The sequence below is a fragment of the Opisthocomus hoazin genome, chromosome 4 (genome assembly GCF_030867145.1).
Source record: "Opisthocomus hoazin isolate bOpiHoa1 chromosome 4, bOpiHoa1.hap1, whole genome shotgun sequence".
NCBI classification, from domain to species: Eukaryota; Metazoa; Chordata; class Aves; order Opisthocomiformes; family Opisthocomidae; genus Opisthocomus; species Opisthocomus hoazin.
Genome location: NC_134417.1, coordinates 58,622,650 through 58,644,671, shown reverse-complemented (window position 1 = coordinate 58,644,671; position 22,022 = coordinate 58,622,650). Strand labels below are relative to the sequence as shown.

Sequence of the window (22,022 nt, the reverse complement as noted above, 5' to 3'; positions counted from 1 at the left end):
ATGCAAGATGCACAGGACTGGACATGAGCGCCTCCGTTACTGAATCAAAAATAATAAGAAGTCATGGTTCTAAAATTCCCTTCCGTTGAGCGATCTCTTAATTCTGTTGACAGTACCTGGGGCTTACAGACTTCCACCAGCCCTGCCCAGAATAAAAATAGTTTACTGTAGCCCAACTTGCTGGTTTCTGGCTAGCCAGTGTCTCACTTGCCAGTGCTATACTTTGGGATCACTGAAACCACTACTGAACTCCTGTCTTGAGAACCATACTTGCTTCTGTGCCATGCCCAAAGCTTGTTCTTTGCTGCAAACAAAAGCAAGAAACTTGTCGATGCTGCCAGGACCACAATGAAATTCAGCTGCTGCACTGCCTGCAGAAGAACACCTGGGCTGGTGAAGCATGTTGAACCTGAATTTGAACGACTAAGTGCAGTGTTTTCCAATCTGCCTGTATTACCCTACTCCTCTTGAGCCATTAGTTATAACTCATTATCAGGTTGGGTAGCAAAGTCAATTTTTCCTTTACTTCCACAGAACATGAAGCGCACACAATGACGTACTTGTCTGTGTGTAGGTCATGGCAACTTGTGAGCTAGATATTTACTGGCCATCACCACATATCGTCTGTGATTGCACCTCTAACCATACGCACAGCCGTGGTCGGATGGTACGCGCATGTGCCCACTAAATGTTTAAATAATGTTTTCTTTAACAATCAGCTTTGATCAGGAGCCAAGACCAGGGATGTGTTAGAATTGGCCAGTCTCCATTTGGTTTACAGCTGTCGCCCAGCATGTGGGGAGAGATACATGGTTAAGTGGTGGTGGGTCCATCAAACGCAGTGAGCTGTTGCATTAACGCTTGCAAATCAGGCTGGTGCAAGAGTTAATTTAGATTTCTGGAAATAAACGTTCCTAATTAAACACAAATTAAGTACACAAATTGATCATAGTGCAAAACTAGTATAAAAATGCCTGCGAGGTAAATGGTGTGGCTCTAAACAGGTCTCTCAGAAATCCCAGGGAATGCTGAAAGCAAAGGCAGTGAGTCATAAGCACATGAGCCGAAAGAAGCTGAAGACAAAATCATGCATCTCTGCTTAATTCCATCACATGATGAGTCCCGAGGCCCTTCATTTAATCGGAGAGCAGAGCAGCGGAGAAACTTCATTCTCACTTCTCAGCGGGGACGGGAGGAGTTACCGCGTGCAGGCACCAGGCCCTCTGTTCCTCTGAGTGCACCGAGCTGACGCAGGGTCTCCAGCACCATGAGCGGTGGTCGCTGCCACCTTGGATTCCTGCTCCTGGCCGAAGCCGTGCTGTGTGCCGCCGCCACACGTGAGTGCTTCCATCATCACCCCGTCGCCCCATCCCCTCTCCCTGCCCCTCCAGGTTTGACGTGCTGGGCCAGCACTGTAAAAATGGCTGCTCCTCACCTGGGCAGCGGTTGCTGGAGCTGTGCTTGGGAACCGGTAGGCGACAGCTAGCTCCACCTCAGGGTTGCCTGGCTCCGGGTGGAAATGTCACCCAAGCTGGAGAAATACGCCGAGAGCTGTTCAGTTATCTGTTTCCTGCACTTCACAGGTACGCAGAGCTGACCAGAGCTAAGCCTTGGCTCATTTCAACAAATTTCTCTCTGTATTTCCCCAGCTAAAGCATAGCTAAAAATGCAGATGCAGAAGGTACTTCTCCCAGTTTACTCAGCTCAGCTGTGGCTGGGAGAGGCCAGGTCCAACACAGTGCTCCCCACTGCGACACCCAGACCTGTGGATCCTCAACCTCCGGCAGCCCAGTGAAGGAATTAGATCCTCAGGCCATAGTGGGCAGGCACTGGGCTGGTCCTCGGCTTCCTTCCAGTCTCCCAGCTCGACTCCAGCCTTAGGTTGACTCCCTGAGCTCAGGGCTGGGAACCCAGAAATGGGATTTTAGACTCAAATTCCAGAATCTACAGTAAGGAAAATGAAGACCTTAAAAGCTGAGGCCCAGCTGAGCATCCACCTAGCCTTGTACCTGTCTCCACTGGGAAACTAATGGAAGTACAACTGGGCAAGTGTATACTGGTATTTACTCAGGACACTTTCCCAGCCTCTGATGATTTATAGCACCAGAATTGCATCTGTCAGATGCAGATTCATTGTATTTAACAGTTTTTACTGGACTTTTCTTTCACCCGTTCACACACTTGAGTTTTGATTGCAACCCGTGTAAATTTTTGGCACATACAACATCGTGCCAGCAAGAAATTTCACACTTTAACTCTGCCTTACATGAAGAAATATCTTTTATGTGTTTAGAACCTGTAACCTGCTGGTTTCATTTGATTCGCCTTAACATTTGTAGTTTGAGAAATAGTGACAAATTGCTTCTTCCTTCATGCTGTTTGTGATTCTGTTTTTATATTCTTCTCTGTCACCTCTTCTCCAGGCCCAAGACACAGTCTATTTACCTGTTCCTCATATGGAAACAATTTATCCCTTTTTAGCATCCTTGTCACCTTTCTCTGTATTTTTTCAGTTATCTTCTACCCTGCTTGAGCTGCAGAGAACAGAGCAGCATACAGTATTCAAGACATGAACACACATGAACATACAAATGCTGTAATGACATTTTCATCTTCATTCTCTATCTAGACTTTTCCTAGTTTTTCAACTACCAGCAAGCTCTGCATTCAAAACTGTAAAGCTACAAGATCTCATTTCTGAGTGGTGATAGCTAGTTTAGAGCCCCTCGTTCTGTAAGTAAAGTTACGTTTAACTACGCTGAATTCCATAGAGCTTTATTCTTCAGTTACTGAGTCTCATACAGTCCTCCCGTCTACTAGTTTAAGATGCTGTCTTCATCACATTAAAGAACTTTACTGTTTACCTGTTTTCCAGATTATGAACATTTTAAACTATTTCAACAATTGAGAAAACTGGCCACTTACTCATAACTTTTGGTTCACATAACCTAACCAATTCTTTATTCATGTGAAAGCCTTCATCCCACGGTAACTTGGTTCCTTTATGTGCCTTTAGCGAGGGACCTCATCAAATGCTGTCTGGAATTCCAGCAGACTATAACAAGCAGGTCAGTCTTGTTCTCATGCTCTCTGGCTCCCTCAGTGAAACCCAAATATATTTATAAGGAATGCACTCCTTTTACAGCATATCACATTAATCCACTGTATCTGCTAATTCTATTTTTCACTGCTGTTTCTACCAGCTTCTCCAATTTCAGCCTCAAAATTTTTGTAATCCTCTAAGTCTTCCCTGGAAGTGTTTTTGAAAACTGTCATCACATTTGCCAACTTTTGTTTCTCAGCCACTGAAGTAGTTTTAAGCAAGATGTTACATGCTATGGTTAATAGCTCATTTCTTTCACACTTGAATAACGTCCATACTTTTTAAGCCATCCTATCTTGACTTCTTCATTTTGTTGATTTTTTCTATAATTTTTTTGTGTGCCAACACTCCATTTTGAGAGAGAGTCTCCATCATTGTAAAGAAAAATTCTAGCACAGAAACTTCTTATGCTCCTCCTTTGTGAATGAAAACATAAACTAACATTTTGGACTTCCATGCAATCCCTTTATCTTCCCTGAATGCTTCTTTTGTATCTGCATCACCTTTTGGCCCTCCAGACTTTCTGGCAAGCTTTCCACTGTTTTTGGATTTAAAAAAAAAACAAACAACAAAAAGATTAATTAGTAGTCTTTATGTTTTTGCAAGTTCCTCCTCAAATTCTTTGTTGTCCTGCTTTATTATGTTTCTATATGTAACTTTAGAAATTTTGCGTTATTTTCTGTCTTAGCTTGGCCATATGTCCTGGTTTTGGCTGGGATAGAGTTAATTTTCTTCCCAGTAGCTGCTGCATTTTGGATTTAGTATGAGAATAATGTTGGTAATACACTGATGTTATATTTGTTGCAAAGAAATCGAGGACTATTCTTCAGTTTCCATGTTTGGCTAGTGCGCAGGTGTACTAGAGTTGGAGAGAGCATGGCCAGGCAGCTAACCCAAGCCGGGCAGTGGAAATATTCCATACCATAGACGTCATGCTCAGGATATAAATGGGGTTTGGCCAGGAGGCAGGAACTTCTCCATGAGATTGGCGAATTCTGCTAGTTTGACACTTTCCACAAAATCTGAGACTTCTATTATATTATTATTATTATTATTCCTTCTTTTGTTATCTTATTAAATTGTCTTTATCTCAATCCATAAGATTTACTTTTTGTTCATTCTCCTCCCCATCCCACAGGGCGGGGAAAGGACTGAGCAAGTGGCTGTCTGGTCCTAGTTGCTGTCTGTGAGGTTAAACCGTGACACCATGACATCAGCCTTTTTACTTCTAATACACTTTCATCCTCTTTAGCTGGGTCATCTTTTTATTGCTGTTGTCCTAACATTGGCTTTCGTTCTCTCTTTCATGGCTAACACACTATCGCAGGAAATGCTGAGCTTCTTGTCTTTGCTACAATTTTCACCAAAATGAAAACCAGAATGAGAGAGTAGAAAGTCAATCGGAGTATAAGATCTTCTCCCTTATGATCACCTTACAAAAACTATTACAGTAGTAATTTCCTTGGAGCATAATATTACTCTATTTTGAACTGAATTGCTCTAATTTTGATTATGACCAACATCTGTTCTTAAGTGCTTTTCATTGTTAAAGAAGAAACACATTAAAGCTTTTTCTTCCTTTAAATTCAGCAACTGAAATTCTTCAGTTCCATGTGTTAGAGAAACTAGTGCTGAAGTCTTTGCTCATCTGAAAAAATGTCTTTGTCTTGTTCTGAAGCTTGTGAAATGTTTTATGCTTGATTGAAATAAACAAAGCACATCAGGGAGGCACAGAAATGCCTAAGGAGCTTGTGATTTAGAAGGAGTGACCACAGTTATTACCAAAGCTGGACAAGAAAATTACTTCTGAATTCAAGGATTGTTATTGAAAATTCAAAATTAAAAGCATTTATAAAATTAAAAGTGCTCCAGCTCTTTTTGATGAATTGAGCATTTGGGAAAAAAAACAATGATTAAAATATTTTGATCTGACAAAATCAAAACATTTTTATCCATTAAATAATTTTTAGATAAAATCAAAGCGAATGTGAAAAAGAAATTAGGAAAAATCCCTAGTCACTTACTTTCAAATAAGATGACACATTAATTTAACGACCTAAAATGTAATTGAATTTGATAAGCTTTTGTGAAATACTTTTATAGTTGCTAATCTGTGGGTTTTTTCCTGAGAAAAGTTTCTGAAGGACAACATTACCCAACTCTTCTTCTGACCAAAGCTGAAAACGATACAGCATGTGATTCAGGCCATTAAGTAAATACCAGTCATGATGTTATGCTTTGCTCACATCAAAATATATTAAATCTGCAAGAAAGACTTGATTCAGGTGATTTAATTGAGACTGTGGGGAGTCCCTGTAGGGCAAAAGACTGTAGGAGAATATGTTTCTGAGTGCAAAATCTATTCTTTTCCTCGAATCTTTCAGTCCTCAAGACTGGGGAGAGAGCTACCAGCATCAGTTCAGAGTGATCATTGAGACGGGACTGGCCAAGGGATGTCCTTCCTGCCCAGCAGAAATCTCACTGGGCAATAAAACATCAAGAGAAAGCAGTTCCTGCCTCTTCTTCAGTGCTGTTTCTCTGGTTCTCCCTCGCAGTAAAATTGGGAGTCACATGCCCATAAAGACCGTGCTTAGACTGGCTGCACCTGCTCTGTGCCTTTTTCAAAGCTCGGAGAAGTTCCAACACAGCCGGTTGTGTTACAGCACACAGGGCCATTCTTGCCCTTCTTACAGGTCTCCGCATTTTCCTTAAAGTCTTCCAGTTCTTTGTTTCACTTGGTATAAATCTCAGAAGCATTCAGCATCAGCTACCTTTAAAATGAAGCCATGAAAAGCAGAAATCTTAATCTCTTGATGTTGTGACAGAATGGCACACCCAGCACTTACCTGTTTAACATGACAGAGTTGTTTAAAACCCCCAGGCTTTAATGGAACTCTGCCTATGAGCCTACTTACAAACATATTTTTATGGCATCTTACAGCGGTTGACATGTTCCTACAGGTTACTTGGATATTTACTTTGCTTTTCATTATGCTTTGTGACAGAAAGAGGGATCCTAGAAGCCCTGGGAAAAGTTTGAGCGCATCATTTGTAGTAATATGAGGAGAAAGAGATTACTCAAGTTATTTAATAGCTGAGGCATTTTAAAGTAATGGGCATGAAGCTAATATGTTTTTGTTATTATATTATAAACACATTGAATTTACTATTCAGCTCTAAATTTCCTTTTCTGTAAATACCAGCTTCTGTTACAACTGGTTCCACTCCTCCCACCCAAACCACCATCCAACTCACCAAAGAAGCTTCACTGGGTCAAAATTAATTCCTGGCATAACTTCCACTGGAGCACAACTCAGACACAGAGTGAATTTATCCTGTTAGCCTTTTACTCATAGATTTATCACCAGGCAAGCACAAAGCAGTCAGCAATAGAGCAACCTCTGTGCATCTAGCCTGAGTGTTACAGGGTTATGTCCATTCATACTAACAACTGCTCTGTTATGGCCAAAATGTTGTAAACCTTTTAATTTTTTCTCTGGAAAGCTTGCAATGGTGCAGGTAGAAAAATGTCAGTCCGTCGGTGGTGGAATTATCTTTATGTTGGTTACAGTTGATGCAAGTGATAGCTGTGATGATAAAATTCCATAACTTTCTACAAGTGAAGAGTTTTCTAATCAGTACACGAAAATAGTTGTAATAAGAAGGCTGTTCAGTGCAAGAGCAATGTCTTTACAGGGTGGCAGGGAAAATGCTATTACATTGCATGTTTGTTTTTCTCTCTAGGGTTTCAAGATGCACTGAGCCCTGGAAGAACTTCTCCTGTCACATCCTACAAGCAGCTACAAGGCTGGTCTAGTGATCAAACTAAATGGAACGACAAGCTTTATCCTGTTTGGGAAGAAGGAGATCCCAGATGGAAAGACTGTTGGAAAGGTGATTTCACGTATGCATTTCAAAGACACCGAGAAAATGGGCCTGAAAATACACCTCACTGAAAAGTGCAGGTGCTATAGTGTTTTTTCATAGCTGCAATATCCACCGTTGCTGCAAGGAATAGCAAATTAGAGACGATTGGCTTTGATACCATTCCCAGTACATTGTCTGAGGAAGCAGAGCAGTGAGTTGTTACATTAAATGCTTTCCCCCAACTCATAGCCTCAGACATTGAGACTCGTGAAGAAGTATTGATGACCAGGGCTCTAGGACAATGCATTATGTGAAACATGCCCTAGAGGACAGGTAGCTTCAACTGCTACCTCAGTAGGGCATTGTGGGCTTCGGTTTGACAACTCCGGTGAAGACCCCGTTTATTAGCACTTGGTTTGAGCTGAGGTCTAAAGGATGTATCCCTGGGGAGAAATAAAAATATGCTCCTTTGGAATATATTGGCCCCCATGGGTAAAAACCCCATATTCTATAGCTCTAAGACAGAAATGAATGATAGACCAGTAAGTGATGTGGGGGGATATGATGAGTCCCTCTGTTCTTAAGTTGGGGTTTTGATAAGACTGCAAGTGACTTAGGAGCACAAAACCCCTTGGAAACAGAGGAATCAATGAAGCATTTCTAATGCAAATAGTGTATAGTTGAAGGTAGCTGCTGCTCTGATGCATCCTTTACTGCAGTGAAGACAAAATTTTCTTTTCTCCAGGCGGAAGGGTGACGGCCAAATTGGACACCGATAGCCCAGCACTGGTAGGATCCAACGTGACCTTTGTTGTGAGTCTCCAGTTTCCCAAGTGCCAGAAAGAAGATAAAGAAGGCAACATAATATACGAGAGAAACTGTACCCAGGGTAGGTAACGGCAACCTCCCTGCACTACACACACGTCTGACTGTGGTGTTGGTGTGAACGTGTCATGAATCTCTGAAAACATCAGAGGCGCACCCTGTGAGCAACAGCCATGTTGCTTTTAACCGATAACTACACTCATGTGTAAGCTGTGCCACACCAGTTTCTTTCCTCAGAAGATCACTGTGGTACTTTTACTGTACTGTACCCGCTATATATAACGACCAGGTAATTTAAGATTTGCCTTCACTATAAAATTGCCTTCCCAAAACAGTGACATTAATTTGGCTTCCTAGCAAAACTGTTACTGCTTTTCAGCTCAGTCACAAGTTTGCACAGTCACACTGTTTTCTTCCAAAATTCTAAAGCTGGCAATTTATAAAATTGAGATTCTTTTTCACTTAAGAATCACAGAACTCACTAACCATCATCTGCATCTTGAAAAACCCTCAAGAAAGAGTGAATCTCACATTCCCATATTTTAAGAATTAAAAACAAACAAGAAAATAAAATATCTAAAAATCAAGCAATAATTTCACCAGAGAATCACCTTTTTTCATCTTACTTATGGTTACATGGAGCAAAAGACCTCATACTTTCAATGTTTGGAGCTGCCAGATCTGGAGTGAAACAGGCTGTTGTACCATTCTTCTTCTGAATTCATAAAGGTTCAACAATTTTTTTTACTGATCAAAGTAATTTTCATTTCAAGGCATATCAGCAAATGTTTTGTCAGCCGGAGTTCTGCTTTTTGACTGTCTAATGTTTTGTTAACTGCTGATATCCATTATCTACTTAATATCTGTTGTGCTGTTTGGGGAAGGAAACTGTCTTTTCATTATTCAGAAAGAAACTGAAATTCATGTCTATGTTTTTTAAAGGTGCCATAGAAAACTTTTCTGACAAAACAAAGTCACTTCCTCACAGTGCTTCCGTGGCTGATTATTTCTACTTAAAATTTTAGATTCTACTTGCCAAATGTTCAGGCAGCCCCACTAACTCCAGTGATGCAGTAGTGTCCTGTGTAGTCAAGAGCAAGTTTTGGGCAAGCAATTTTAAATTGCGTCTGGCCCATGAGACAGTAAAATTTTTTAGAGCTTCTGAATAAAACAATGTCAAGCCAGAACAATTCAATGATCACATTAAAAATGAAACAAAGCACAATCTTAGAAAAACCAAATGTCAGTCTAAAAATACCCCACTTAACCTGTTATTTAAGCGCAATAGCTGCTGTGACCTGGGGTGTCTGCCTCCTGTTTCCTGACTTTCTGCACATTTCTCTGTTGACTGGGAACATGTCCTATTTCTACTTAGATCCTCCAGCTTCCCAGGATCAGCAACTCTATGTCTACAACTGGACTGAATGGATTGACAACTGTGGTTTGGAAAACTGCACAAGCAACCACAGCCATAATGTGTTCCCAGATGGGAGACCTTTTCCTCGTTATCCAGGCTGGAGGAGAAGGAACTTTGTCTACGTGTTTCACACATTTGGTCAGTACTGCAACACATCCCTTAGTTTGGCTGACACTGCAAAGCCTGTATTCACTCTGTACACTAACTCATTTGTTGAGTATGTCTTAATAAAAGTCCTTTAGAAAGGATTCCATGCTCTTGAGTGGAGATCCCAAATTCATTCCCTGCTTTCCACAAAGGCCATCAGCTGCTTGGTCTGGAAATCATGGATTACCAGGAGATTCTCTTTAAATCTGCATTCACAGAACTACCACTGAAGAATTAATTTCCTTTCAGTAGTACTCAGGATCCTTTTCTAGGAAAACAGAGGGTCTGCCACTTCAGATTCTTAATTTAAGAGAGACCATAGCACTGTGTATCTTCAGAACAGTTTAACGGTGCAGCACTTCTTGCCTCTGGGGAGGTGAAAACTGGCACTGACTGTGTGGTACTGATCTGGTCACAGATGCTGACTTTCCGCTCCTGAATATGTAACAGTTGGGCTCTTCCTGACATTGGCTACATACTAAATCTTAATATCCTAAGTTAGCTTGGCTAAATCAGTATTATCATCAGTATCATCATGAGTAATAATAATAATGTCCCAAATTTTACATAAAGGTGATGCTATTTATCTACCTCAATCAGCTGTTACAAAGACAAATAAGCAAATGTATACAAAGGGCTCTAGGGTACGAAGCAATCTTCTTGCTACACTGAAAGTGTACAAACACAAGCTCACTTAAAATGCCTAAGGGGTAACACCATCCACTGCATAAGCCTAATGACCTAATGTAATGGAATTGCTTTGGAAAGATGTAGATGCCTTGGCAAATTTTTCTTAGATTAGTGAAATTCGGGACATCTTTCTGACACCTTCAAAAAAACCACAGAAATAATGGGAGTAAACACCTCATAAAAGTATTCAGCCCTCCAAAAACACCTGCCAGATAATTGAAAGACAATTCTAAACTATTCCTTCTGAATTAGTCAATCCAAGATTCACAGAGATATTGCTTCATTTAAAACAACTTGTAGCCAGCCTGAAGGGGAAAACTTATTATAAGTTCATGTTCTGTTTCAGGTCAGTACCACCAAACAACTGGACGATCTTCAGCAAAATTTTCAGTCAACACAGCAAACATCACCCTTGGCAAACACGTGATGGCGGTGTCCATTTACAGGAGAGGGCACGCAGCATACGTTCCAATTGCAAGAGCAAGCGCCATTTACGTTGTAACAGGTGAGTGTGCTGGAGTAAACTGTAATGAAATACTGGGAGTATTTGTTGTTTAGGTCTTAAAAGAATTCAGCACAAGCATTATCTGGCACAAAAAGAAGACACTGGCCTGAGAACGGTTTTTAATATGAATATGGAATCTCTGGTAAACTGCCTTGGATAGTGGAATTTACCTTTGTTCAGTTGTGACACCTCTACTTTGTAACAAAGAATGATTTACGAGAGGAAATGCAACCTTCCACAGATGCCTGTGATTCCTCATTTGTTCCCATACTTTTCTGGGTAACGGTTTCCTACTGACATTCACTCATCAGATCGGTAAATTGAATTAAAGTAGAAACCCGTGTTAAAGATACTAATGTCTCACATTCTGACTGTTGCCGTTCAGGGACTGTGGAGCTGTTTGTGTCTGCAGCCAGGTATGTATGCTTTATTTACTTGCTTCTTTTTTTTTCCCCTCCAGACAAAATACCAATATTTGTGAGTATGTTCCAAAAACATGACCGCAACATCTCAGACTCCATTTTTATCAAAGACTCACCAATCACGTTTGATGTGAAGATCCATGATCCCAGCTACTATCTTAATAATTCTGCCATCTCCTACAAGTGGAACTTCGGAGATGGAACTGGCTTATTTGTAGTCAGCAGTTCCAGTACATCTCACACCTTCACTCTGCAAGGAAACTTCACTCTGAATTTAACTGTCCAAGCCATTATACCTGTACCTTGCAGGCCAGTAACACCCACTGCACCACTGCCCACCTCAGCAGGTAAGAGTTTATCGGACAGCAGTGATATTAGGAGCTATGCTAAAACTCTAAATTCAAATATTTTAAGTTCCTGTGTGTTGTGGTTTAACCCCAGCTGGCAGCTAAGCACCAGACAGCTGCTCAGTCACTCCCCACCAGCAGGATGGGGGAGAGAATCAGAAGGGTAAAATGCAAAACCAGGACAATATCTTTAGGACTTTTACTGTCACCAGTGAAAGAGTTGCAAGGCTCTGTAAACCCTCTATAAATTGGTTTAGAGACAGAATCAATAAGCATAAACTCTTCTATGATTCTATCGTAGGCATCACTTACACATTTAACACGTTACCCATTCAGTTGTACCACCACAGTGACAGCATAGGGAGGTCTTCAGGTGGACATGCAGTACATATAAATTTGGTTTTATACCCTCTACCACACCAGGTCAAATGGTTTTAGCCTTGTCTACTCAGGGTCATGTTCTGAGGTAAGATATAAATTTTCAGTGAGAAAATGGTATTTCAGAACACTCTTACAGCCAGTTCCTTTCTGGTTTGCATTAACTTCCACCTAAAATTAAATGAGATTGGATTGAACTAGAAAAAAAACTTACTCATATCCCAAAATATGGGATTTCCACATGGCATTAACCCAGAATGGCTTTTCCAACTTAAATTTATGCGCTGTCATATTTCAGAATAACTTTCAATATGTTCAGCATTGGTTTATCATCTCAGAGGGTTTTAAGGTTTGCAAAAGGTCTGCAGTTTCAGCCTGGCTAGTTATAATACTACTACTATTAAATTGTAAATGTGGCTATATTTTTCAAATTTCAGAATTTTAATATGAGCTTTTACCAAAATGTTGAATAAGAATGAAAAATGAAAGGAAAGATATAATTTTTACCACTTCCCGTCTTCATTTATCCACTAGCTGTAATGTAGAGCAAAGGGAAAATACCTGCTTTTAAAGAAAGCATTTTAAACCTTTTATTAGCCTTTGGATTTCTTCTATAAGTGATTTGGGAATTTTAAAGAAGTGTTTAATTATATCAAACCTTTCAGTCTCACTTTTATTTCAGAGAGATGGGTGACTAGCGAGGCGGCTTTTAGAGTGAGGCTGCCCAGGCCACTCCAGGGTTCTACAGCTGGGCACGTGTGTTTTCTTTAAGGCTTATTACCGTGATCCCATACAGATACATACAGGACTGCACAGCTGCAAACCAAAGTCGCTAATGACCTGTGTAATGAATGCAGTTGAAACATATGGCCATGTTCAGGATAGCTCTAAGCAGAACTTGTTCTAAAGCTGCGTATCTACTCTTTCTCCCTCAACTCAACAGTAACAGCCGGAGCGTCTTCTAATTCAGATTCTTCTACCACTGTCGAGTCAATGGAAGATAATCCTGATGGAGGTTGCCATATTTACAGAAATGGATACTATAAAAATGGTATCTCTGTCGTAGGTAAGGACATGGGTCAATATTTGAACAGAGGAATGGGGTTAATAATGTATAGCAATGCAAGGCAGAGAGAATGTTTATTTAGGCTCCCTTTTAACAAACACATAAGACCCACAATAAGATCCTTCTCTTGGACCTAGCTGATGATTTTAAACATTAATGTACAGATAGCTGACTGGCTGACTTTGGTTTCTTTACGCACTCTGCCAGGACCGAGCAGCAGATGTTATGGCCCCTTGGTTTCAGACATGTGAGGCTGGGCAGCTGCCCGCTGATGGCTGCCCCTGTGCTATATGTAGTGTTTCCAGGCACCTGGGCTGGAAAATGACTGGTGGAGACGTGCACCGTAAAGCTACTTTCTGTATCATCAGCTTCTGAACCTGCCGCACCAGAAGCATACTGGTCAGGTGGGGTCACAAACAGTTGAATTGACCTTGGCACGCACAGAAGTCATGGGTAGTGAGAGAGGGAATTGATTTAGCAAAATAAATAAGTAAATAATAATAATGGGAAAAAAAAAAGGCAGATTAGAAAGGAGCAGCCTCACAGGGTAAGCACTCGAAATTTTCTCAGCTTTCAAACCCTTCAAGAGGAGTGCTAAGGGAGGGAGGAGGTTATGGAAAACAAGACCTGAGCTGAGCATCAGCCAAACACTTGAGGTTCTGTACACACAGACTTCAGAGCTTGTCATGTGTCCTACCATTGACATCTGTTTCCTCTCCCAGAGGGAATCCTTGAGGTAAATATTATTCAGATGATGAGTATCCAGATGACAGAAAGTCAAGCTGAAAACTCACTGGTTGACTTCGTTGTTACTTGCCAAGGGAGGTAAGTGTGTGAATGAAACTGTCAATCTTCCCTCTTTAAAAATAATTAGGTGCCGGAACGCTGTCTGCACTTCGATTCAGCTGCGCGAACAAAAGTTAGGAACACAGTATGTCTATTTCTTGACTGGAACTAAAGATAATGCAAGTCACTTTTGTAAACTATGGCAACAGAGGTTACTGCCAGGCTCTTAGAATTTAGAACAAATGTCAAGCGTCAGTAAAAATAAGAGAACTAGATAGTGGGGAGAAACAATTCTACATTTCCTGGCCAAGACAAGATTTCAGCACTTACTGTAAAATGGGAAGCACTCTACTGAAACTGGAAGGAAACCCTTTCTTTTTTGGCCATGATTTTTTGACACTTGAGTAAATGTGTCCAAGCAATTTCTTGGATAGGAAAATATTGCACTAATATTCCTAGCTCCTAGAAGGGGATTAGAGTTGAGAGGACTAAGAAGTACAAGAATTATCTTGGTAAGGCAACTAGAAAACAATTAACCTCTCTTAAGTTAGCATTTACTTCTTCAGCACATGATACTACTTATAAGAATCTGCATTCCTTTCTTAATGATGTGTATTAAAGGTAACAGACTTTATAAGCTGATCTGAGGCAAGTAATTCTGTGATTGCCATAAAATGTTACATGATATGTAAAACAAGCAGATAATTTTATAGATTGTATATATGCATTTTATACAAAATCCACATGTATGTATATATAAAATGTATAGGTATGTATAAAAATTATATATAAGGTATTAATAAAACACTCTTAAATCACTGTAGTGCCACTGATTTCAGTAAACAGGCACCAGCATAAAACTGGGGCATCAGTGTCTATGAACTGGGCTAACAGGACTCCACAAATGCAGTGTGTTCTCTCTTCCTATCCCAGCCTCCCCACAGATGTCTGCACAGTAGTTTCTGACCCCACGTGCCAGGTGTCCAAGAGTGTGGTATGCGACCCCATCGTGGTCACCGATGAATGTTTACTCACCATCAGGAGAGCTTTTGAGGAACCTGGAACATACTGTATAAACATCACCCTGGGGGATGACACAAGTCAAGCCCTTGCCAGCGCGCTGATTTCCGTAAATGGAGGTGAGTCCACACCAAGCAGATGCAGGTTGTCTGCAAATAGCTTCTCCCTGTGGTCATTTCCCTGCAGGGGGGAAGAGCACAGGAATTTATATGGGGTTTTTATTATGCCTGGAGACCTCAGCTGAGACTGCTCCAGCTTGTGTGAGAGTTCATGCAAAGATAAAGAGACATTTCTTTCCCGATGGGAATTTTAGATGTTAGAACTTGGTTTGATTTATGTTTACGATCCAGTGAGTACAGTAATTATACAAACCCTTCAGTATCACAGAATATGAACAGTTCTTAAGCCGTAACGTATTTCTCCACAGAATGACTCTGTTGGGCAGAAATGCAGGTGGGGGACATGCCAGCCAGCCTACTCCACACATGGAGAAATAGGAGAAACAGAAAGGAATTCCACTCACTTGAGACAGAATCAAGGTCTGCAGCTGAGCTGGCTGCCCTGGGCCCTCTTTGTAACTCATTGACCTTCACCAGGTTTCTATTTCTACATGAGGATAAGATGAATCAGGTTCTGGAAAGACCTGTGTAATGTTCATTGACTACAGAGTCTGCCAGGGTGACTCTTTCAGAACAGGAGGTATACCTTTGGTTGGATGAGTATCACTGTGTCTTGCTCATGGTTACCCAAGCAGTCTTTGACAGAAGCAGGTATTAAACTCAGCCTCAGTCAGAAGTCTAAACAATCATGCTCTCTCTCTGCTCCCACTCCATTTCCCTCCTGACCTCCCACTACAATGTCCTAGTGACTCTTCTGAACTCTTTCATTACTATCAGCCAAGCAACTGACCCTTTGCAGTCATTTGCCACAGTATTTTTGGCTGATTTTGTTTAATCTAGGTATGAATTCAGCTGTACTGAAATCAGTTCATGATGACTAAGGCACAATGCCTGATCTGTGAGTGCATTCCAGTTCCTAAAGATGAAAATAAGCATGCAGTAGGACTTTTCAAAACTGTATACACAGAGGCCCAACAAGGCTGGTCTTCCTAGGTTTCCTCCAGAGTGAAAAGCTAACTTATACTTTGGGGCTTCCACTATAATCAAAGCAGAGTTAGGATCTAAGAGAGGAGGAGGCTATCTAACATTTGCAGACATTTCTTATGTGCCACAATTTTCCACTCATTTCACAAGAAGGCAAGTATTTATGAATCTCTGAAAATCCCATAATTTTGTGCCCGAGTATTTGGTGCCTAAACATCTGGCCCGTGAAATTTGGCAGGGTGTGCCTGGGTTATGTAGGCATTGCACAAAACATCTGTTCTTAATTTGCTCCAACTGCTGTTGCACTTCTTTGATTCAGACCCATCCCATCAGCATGTGGTGCTTTGCAAACTAGTTCAAGGACCTGCCTTATTCATAAAATAAGGTAAAACCCTACAGTCTCAGCAAAAATATTGTACAAACGAGGAATGAGGTCAAGCCTTCACAAACAATTGTATCAACAAACTGAAAAATAGATGAGGCACGTGCACCAAGTAAATGGTAGACCCTGATTTGATATCTCAATTTTTCATAGGGAGCAATTATAAAGTAGTAACTGTAAAGGTAAGCCAACATGCCCCTCTAGGTTCCTTCATTGTATAAACACTGTTGTTAATAAGAAGACCAAGAATGTGTCTCAGTGTCAGTAAACTCAGTAAAGGTGCAGCCTGTGGACTGGAAAATTAAGATATTTAACACAAACGCTAAAGAAAAATACTTGTAATGATTTAGCTTCTTCCATCAGATACAATGGAATTAGGAGTCGATGCAAGTGAAAAGGCCGATGGCAAACCAGAAGGCAGAGTTCAGTGACAGGCAGCGCCCAAAGTTAATTTCCCAGAATGAGCACGTTAAAAAAGCAGAGCCCCCAACTCTTTGATAAGGCAAACAAGCCTAAGTTCATCAAGCTCTCAGCCACACTCTGCCCTCTTAGCATATGGGACTGCAACAAACTATAACATTTAAGAAACTTCTTTTTTATCCCCTTTCCCCTTGGCCACCATCCCTAAGAGAAAACTGAATCTGATTCTAACATTAAAGCTTATAAAGAGACTGCATCTCTCATACTCTCAGTACAAACGTTTCCCTAGCATAGGGAAAGGAGCAAATTAGCCTCATGTCATAGGGATGCCAGCAAGCCCCTCCGTGCCCTTCGAGGCTGGAAGGGCAGGCATGTGTCTCAGGAGCATGGCTCAGAGGAGAAAAGTGGCAAAGCCCAGCTCACACTCCAGTGGAAAAGAGAATTATACTGATTACGATGTGCAAGCACCCCCTCCTGCCGAAGTCACTGGCCTCCAATGTTTAGCATATTAGAAGTATTAAGTGTACTTGCATCTGTACAGCAATTATGTAAAAATGATATTCTCTTTAGAAAATCTGTCTCACTGTAACGATGAGGCTAACTTTTAACCAAACTACTTTCTGAACTCTAGGATCTTCATCAGGAACAACAGAAGGTGTCTTTATCTTCCTTGGTTTGTTGGCAGTGTTTGCCACCATTGGGGCTTTTGTCCTTTACAAGTAAGTTGCTAGTTTCTAGGATTCAAAACAGTTCAAGGAACTGTCAAAAATAAGAATTTGAATTAACAAAACCAACAACTTTAATTTGCATTAGCTATGTTTTTGTTTATTTATGTTGTTTTCTTGTTGTTCACAAATATTCTGCCAAATAAGCCACAAGATCATTGGAAAATTTGTAAATATTAAAGACTTTCATAGCAAAATGCATTCTGTGCTCCTAAGCACAGACAGTAATACTAGAAGGCCTGGGAACTGCACGTAAGCAAACTCAAACTGTATGACGTAAGATATATATACCCAGTAAAACCTAACAAACAGAAATTTAATTTCGCTCTAAAACTCTTAGAAGACATGTTTGCGAATGACCGACAGATCAAGAATTACTCATCAAAACTCTTCATTAAATAATTGACAAATAATTTCTTTGGGAAAAAGGTGCTGGGCATGCAGGAAAGCAGTTAACAGAAGCATGTTACTGCATTGTTAGCCTGCTTCAAGACTCCCAAGTCAAGAGTACGCTCACCCTTCACAGTCAGTGGTGAGAAAGAAATGCAGAGCGACAGTACTCTGCTAAGCAACGGAGCCTTCTCGTTAACCAGGCCTTAGTCACCACTACTGACCTATGGCTGTCAACCATTAGATGGGACTGAAGAGGGAAGGAGGAGAGAGAATATATGTTATGCATACATTATTAATTCCCCTATACACTGGTCACATGCTAAATGAGGACTTTCATTTAAATGTCTTTCAGCAACTAACTGTGCACATTCCTTGCAGGAGATACAAACAGTACAAGCCTATTGAGAGAAGCACAGGACAAGCAGAGAACCAGGAGGGGCTAACCGCTTACTTCAGCAATTTCAAAGCAATTTTCTTCCCTAGTAGCACTGAGAGAAATCCTCTGCTGAAAAGCAAACCAGGCATTGTTTAAACCTTTAGTCTAACGCTGGCTATTAGATTATGTAGAGGACTCATATCTGCACTCTACTTTGATGGGGTTTTCTTGTTGTTATAAAAAACAGGGGGTAAGGTGAAAGCACATATAGATGGGATGGTAACTTTTGGGGGCTTGGTGCAATTAGAAATATTAAAATAGTCCTTCGTAGAAAACAGTGAGGTAGTTTTGAGCACTTGCTGTTCTTGCTTGTGATCTAGGATACACTCTTCTGAACAACTAACCCCTCCCCCTCCCTTATCTGGGTTTTCTTACTTCTAGGTTAACTCCCTGCACAACTAATCAGATGCATTATCTGGAGGGGAAAAAAAACGTTACTTCAAAAAAGAAAGCAACTTGTAAACACGTAGTCTTAAATAGACAATCCAGTACATCTGCTTACTGCCTTAGCAGGATTCGTGCCTTTGCTAGAAAGAAAGACACGGGGGGCAGGCACATGTTATGTCTGTGGAACGAAACGTGCCGTGGCCATTCCCAGGCGTTGGCACTGAACCCCTGACACTGTTACAGGAGGTCCTAGCACAGTCTTGCCCCAGGCCGGCTAGCTCCCCACCAAGCAAAACCCAGATTCTGGGAACCACCAGAGGCACTGCTCCCCACCAGGAGTTTGGCAGCAGCCACCCTGTTTTGCAAGGTTCAGTAGCATGGATGAAGCCTGTTGCGTGCCAGTTGGCCTCAGGGCCAGAAAACAGGGCTGGACACAGTTAGTTTCCTACTGGACACGGCTACCAGTGCACGAGTCTCACTATAAACTAGACCACAGACACCCAAGCAACAAGATGAGGCCCATCTGCTTGGCTCTCCCTGAGAGAGTTTAGACTTTCAGCCCATGTAAAATCCTTAGATGCAATTGCTGATGCCGTATTTGTCTCCTTTGTTTCCGTTGGTCTTGAGACACCGGACTGACACTGCGGCTCCCCAAAGGGTAGATAAGTGCTCCATGTGCAAGGGTCAGCAGAACGAGGGTTCTAGCAGGAGGGGGTAGCATTTCCCCTTCTCTTTTCACTCCTCTCTCTCCTGCTGTAAACGTTAATTTCTGCTTGCTCCTCCATCCCTCTGTCTTTGACCACCTAATCAAATAAATGAAAACCCCATATAAAATAAAGCACTATGCTCCAGCTTCCGCTTTTGCATGACGCAGCTTAGACAGTGAAAACATCTGCAAAATCAATGTGCCTTCACTCTAGCTGCAATTCTGCATTAAGAAAACTCACGTTGAGGCCTTTCCCAAGCGATCTGATCTTCTAGCCACATATGCTCATCATTCTGCATCGTGGCGTTTGACAGGGCGAGATCAGAAGCAAACTGCTGAAGACTGGATTACTGGACGATGAGAAAAGCAGAGCGTCTTACTTGTAAAAGGGAAGAGGTTGCTAAAAAGATTCACCGACATGAGAAAACAGACCAAAAATGCTTCAAATAGTTCATTTTTGATGAAAGCCTTGCTGTTAATACTAAAGGTTATAATCAAAATGAAATTAACCTTCAGCTGGGGCCTGGGCAAATGACCTTACACAATCCATTTCTAAGCACTGAATTCTTTGAAGATCTGTACTTCAGTATAATTAGCTTATTTGCTGTGTATTGGAACATCTCTGATACATATTGTTCTCAGTTCCTGAGGTGATATATACACATAAATATATTCTCCTGGTGTCTTAGCAGACCTGTCAAATGCTCGTCATTTGTAATCTGAATCTAGTCTTCACTACCACTTCCCCAGCGACACCTTTAAATGACTTAAGGATATAAAAAATGCAGATTCCAACATACCTGTGAGACTAGTTCTTTAGTTCTAAAATACAACAGCCTCTTTTGTTTCCAGGTTCTCCAATTATTTTAATTCTTGAATAATTTTCAGTTATATTATTAAAAGCACCATATTTGCTACTGTTCCATCTTCCTTATAGGTAACATCCTACTGTCTAACCATAACTGGGTATCTAAAATTATTCTCTTACACAGAAAATGCATTTCCTGCAAAATTTACCGTCTGAATGTTATGTACTCCGTTATCAGTCAGACTGCTGACAGGAAGGGCTGTAATTTGTGTTCGTTGCTCTAGCTTGAGGCAGGACAGGGGTTTAGTGGAAAGCTTAAGATGACCTGTAATGCAGCATGAAAAAATTAAATCTGCCACAGCCGTAACGCTCAAGATCAGCAATGACACAGGCTACCACTGACCTAGGCTACACGCAAAAAGCATCTTGTCTCAGCAAAACACTGCATGTTAGGAGCTCAGAGACGTCTTAAGCTTTTGCAAAGAAAACAGCTTTTAGGCATACTTTAAGAACTTTTTTATTCTTTAACCTAAGTATACAGAATAGCTTGCACTATCTTCCTTTAAATATCATGTCAGAACATCAAATTTTTATAATTTGATTTTACCTTTTCAGCTGTAACTTCCATTTCATACGTCTTTACTTTTATACAATGGAGTCTAACTGCTGCATTGACAAATAAAACATCTAATGATTTTGAAGAGAGCATTTCCTATGTCTCAGAAAGACATACTGTCAGATAAGAAACTTGATAAGTTGCCTAATTACCGATCAAACCAGTATCTACCTCCAGAAAACACAACTGGATTTGCCTCAGTCTTCGTTCACTTACACACATATGGTACCACCATTGGCTATCTAGCTGTTTTTGCAGTCTCCGTTCCACTGTACTCAGAGCAACGGCACCGCAAACCTGTGTGGTGAGGAGACTTTCTTAACAGCCAGACAACAGCTGAGGAACCCAGTTTCAGCACGGATTAGGATACAAATGAACTTCATGTCCTTCAAAGGCAAGGACAGCTGACAAACAACAGATTTGTGAATGTCAGAAAATGTTACAAGTTTCAGGCATCCCCTTTGGAGAAATAACATCAAAGAACTACATCAAACATAGATGTACATCATCTTTAGAAAGAACATGTTTTCAAACACGTCATCAAGAGAAAGGGAAACACTAGTTGGGTAACAAGTTTGTTAAAAATTACTTTTAAAAATGTAGTATTATTTCAAACTGCTTGTTTTGTTCCTCCCCCCTTTTCTTCTTGTACACTTTTTATAGAACACAATTAAGAGACTCATCAGATGTAGCATTTTTTTCTTACCAAAAGTATTTCTAAGCTGAAACTGAGGCTAAAAACCACCAGCCCCTGAAGGAATCGTAGAGGAATCAAACTAAACTTTGCAAGAGACATCCAGACACTGTGGCCTGTTAGTATAACTGACCACCTCCAGCCTTGTCGAGCATAGTCAAATTTCCTTTAAAGCTAAAGCTTTTATCACTACAGGTCTGTAATTCACAAGCTTACGCCTTTTAAGTCTTGATACCATCGTTTTACCATCAGGGAGGGAAAAACAGTCTGAAGAGTAATTGTTTTATTTTATTGTCCGTGTAAATGACATCTCCAGGGGAAAGGGTGGAGGGAAACACGTTTCACCCACAGTGAGTGCAACCACGTGGACTTGCCTAGGTCAGAGCTTTTTAACCCTCGACAACGTTCTCCATAGCAAAACAAACACGGCAAGACTACTGCCCTGCACCCATTAACACTACATGGGAATTGCACAAGTGCAAAATACACTCTCCCAGGAAAAAAATGTATTAGTTTAAAACCAGCTTTTCAGGCAAAACCATAGCCTTTAAAAGGGGACAGAAGGCGCGAACTGGGGTACGCGATGAGGGTTTACATGGCACTGCCCACGTCTCACGTCTGCTCCTTTCCAGCTGCCCAGCAAACCAGCGCAGCAGGGCGCCGGTGACTGGTGTCTGAGTCCCGTCCCGTCCCTTCTCCCCAATCCCTTCCCCTTTACCGCCTAGTGGCTCAGACCCCCCTCAGAAAACAAACCACCGGGACTCCGACCGGGGAGCGGC

At 41.1% G+C, this 22,022-nt stretch overlaps 1 protein-coding gene across 1 annotated transcript; it reads left to right on the top strand.

Annotated features, from left to right (window-relative positions):
* Positions 1-1,172: 1,172 nt before the first annotated feature.
* GPNMB (glycoprotein nmb) lies at positions 1,173-20,592 on the top strand. Its single transcript, XM_009931368.2, has 11 exons — positions 1,173-1,337; positions 6,848-6,997; positions 7,716-7,859; positions 9,171-9,350; positions 10,396-10,554; positions 11,015-11,323; positions 12,645-12,767; positions 13,490-13,592; positions 14,487-14,692; positions 17,110-17,197; positions 17,975-20,592. The coding sequence occupies exons 1-11, from the start codon at positions 1,268-1,270 to the stop codon at positions 18,126-18,128; spliced, it is 1,686 nt and encodes a 561-aa protein (XP_009929670.1). The 5' UTR covers positions 1,173-1,267; the 3' UTR covers positions 18,129-20,592.
* The last annotated feature ends 1,430 nt before the right edge of the window (positions 20,593-22,022 follow it).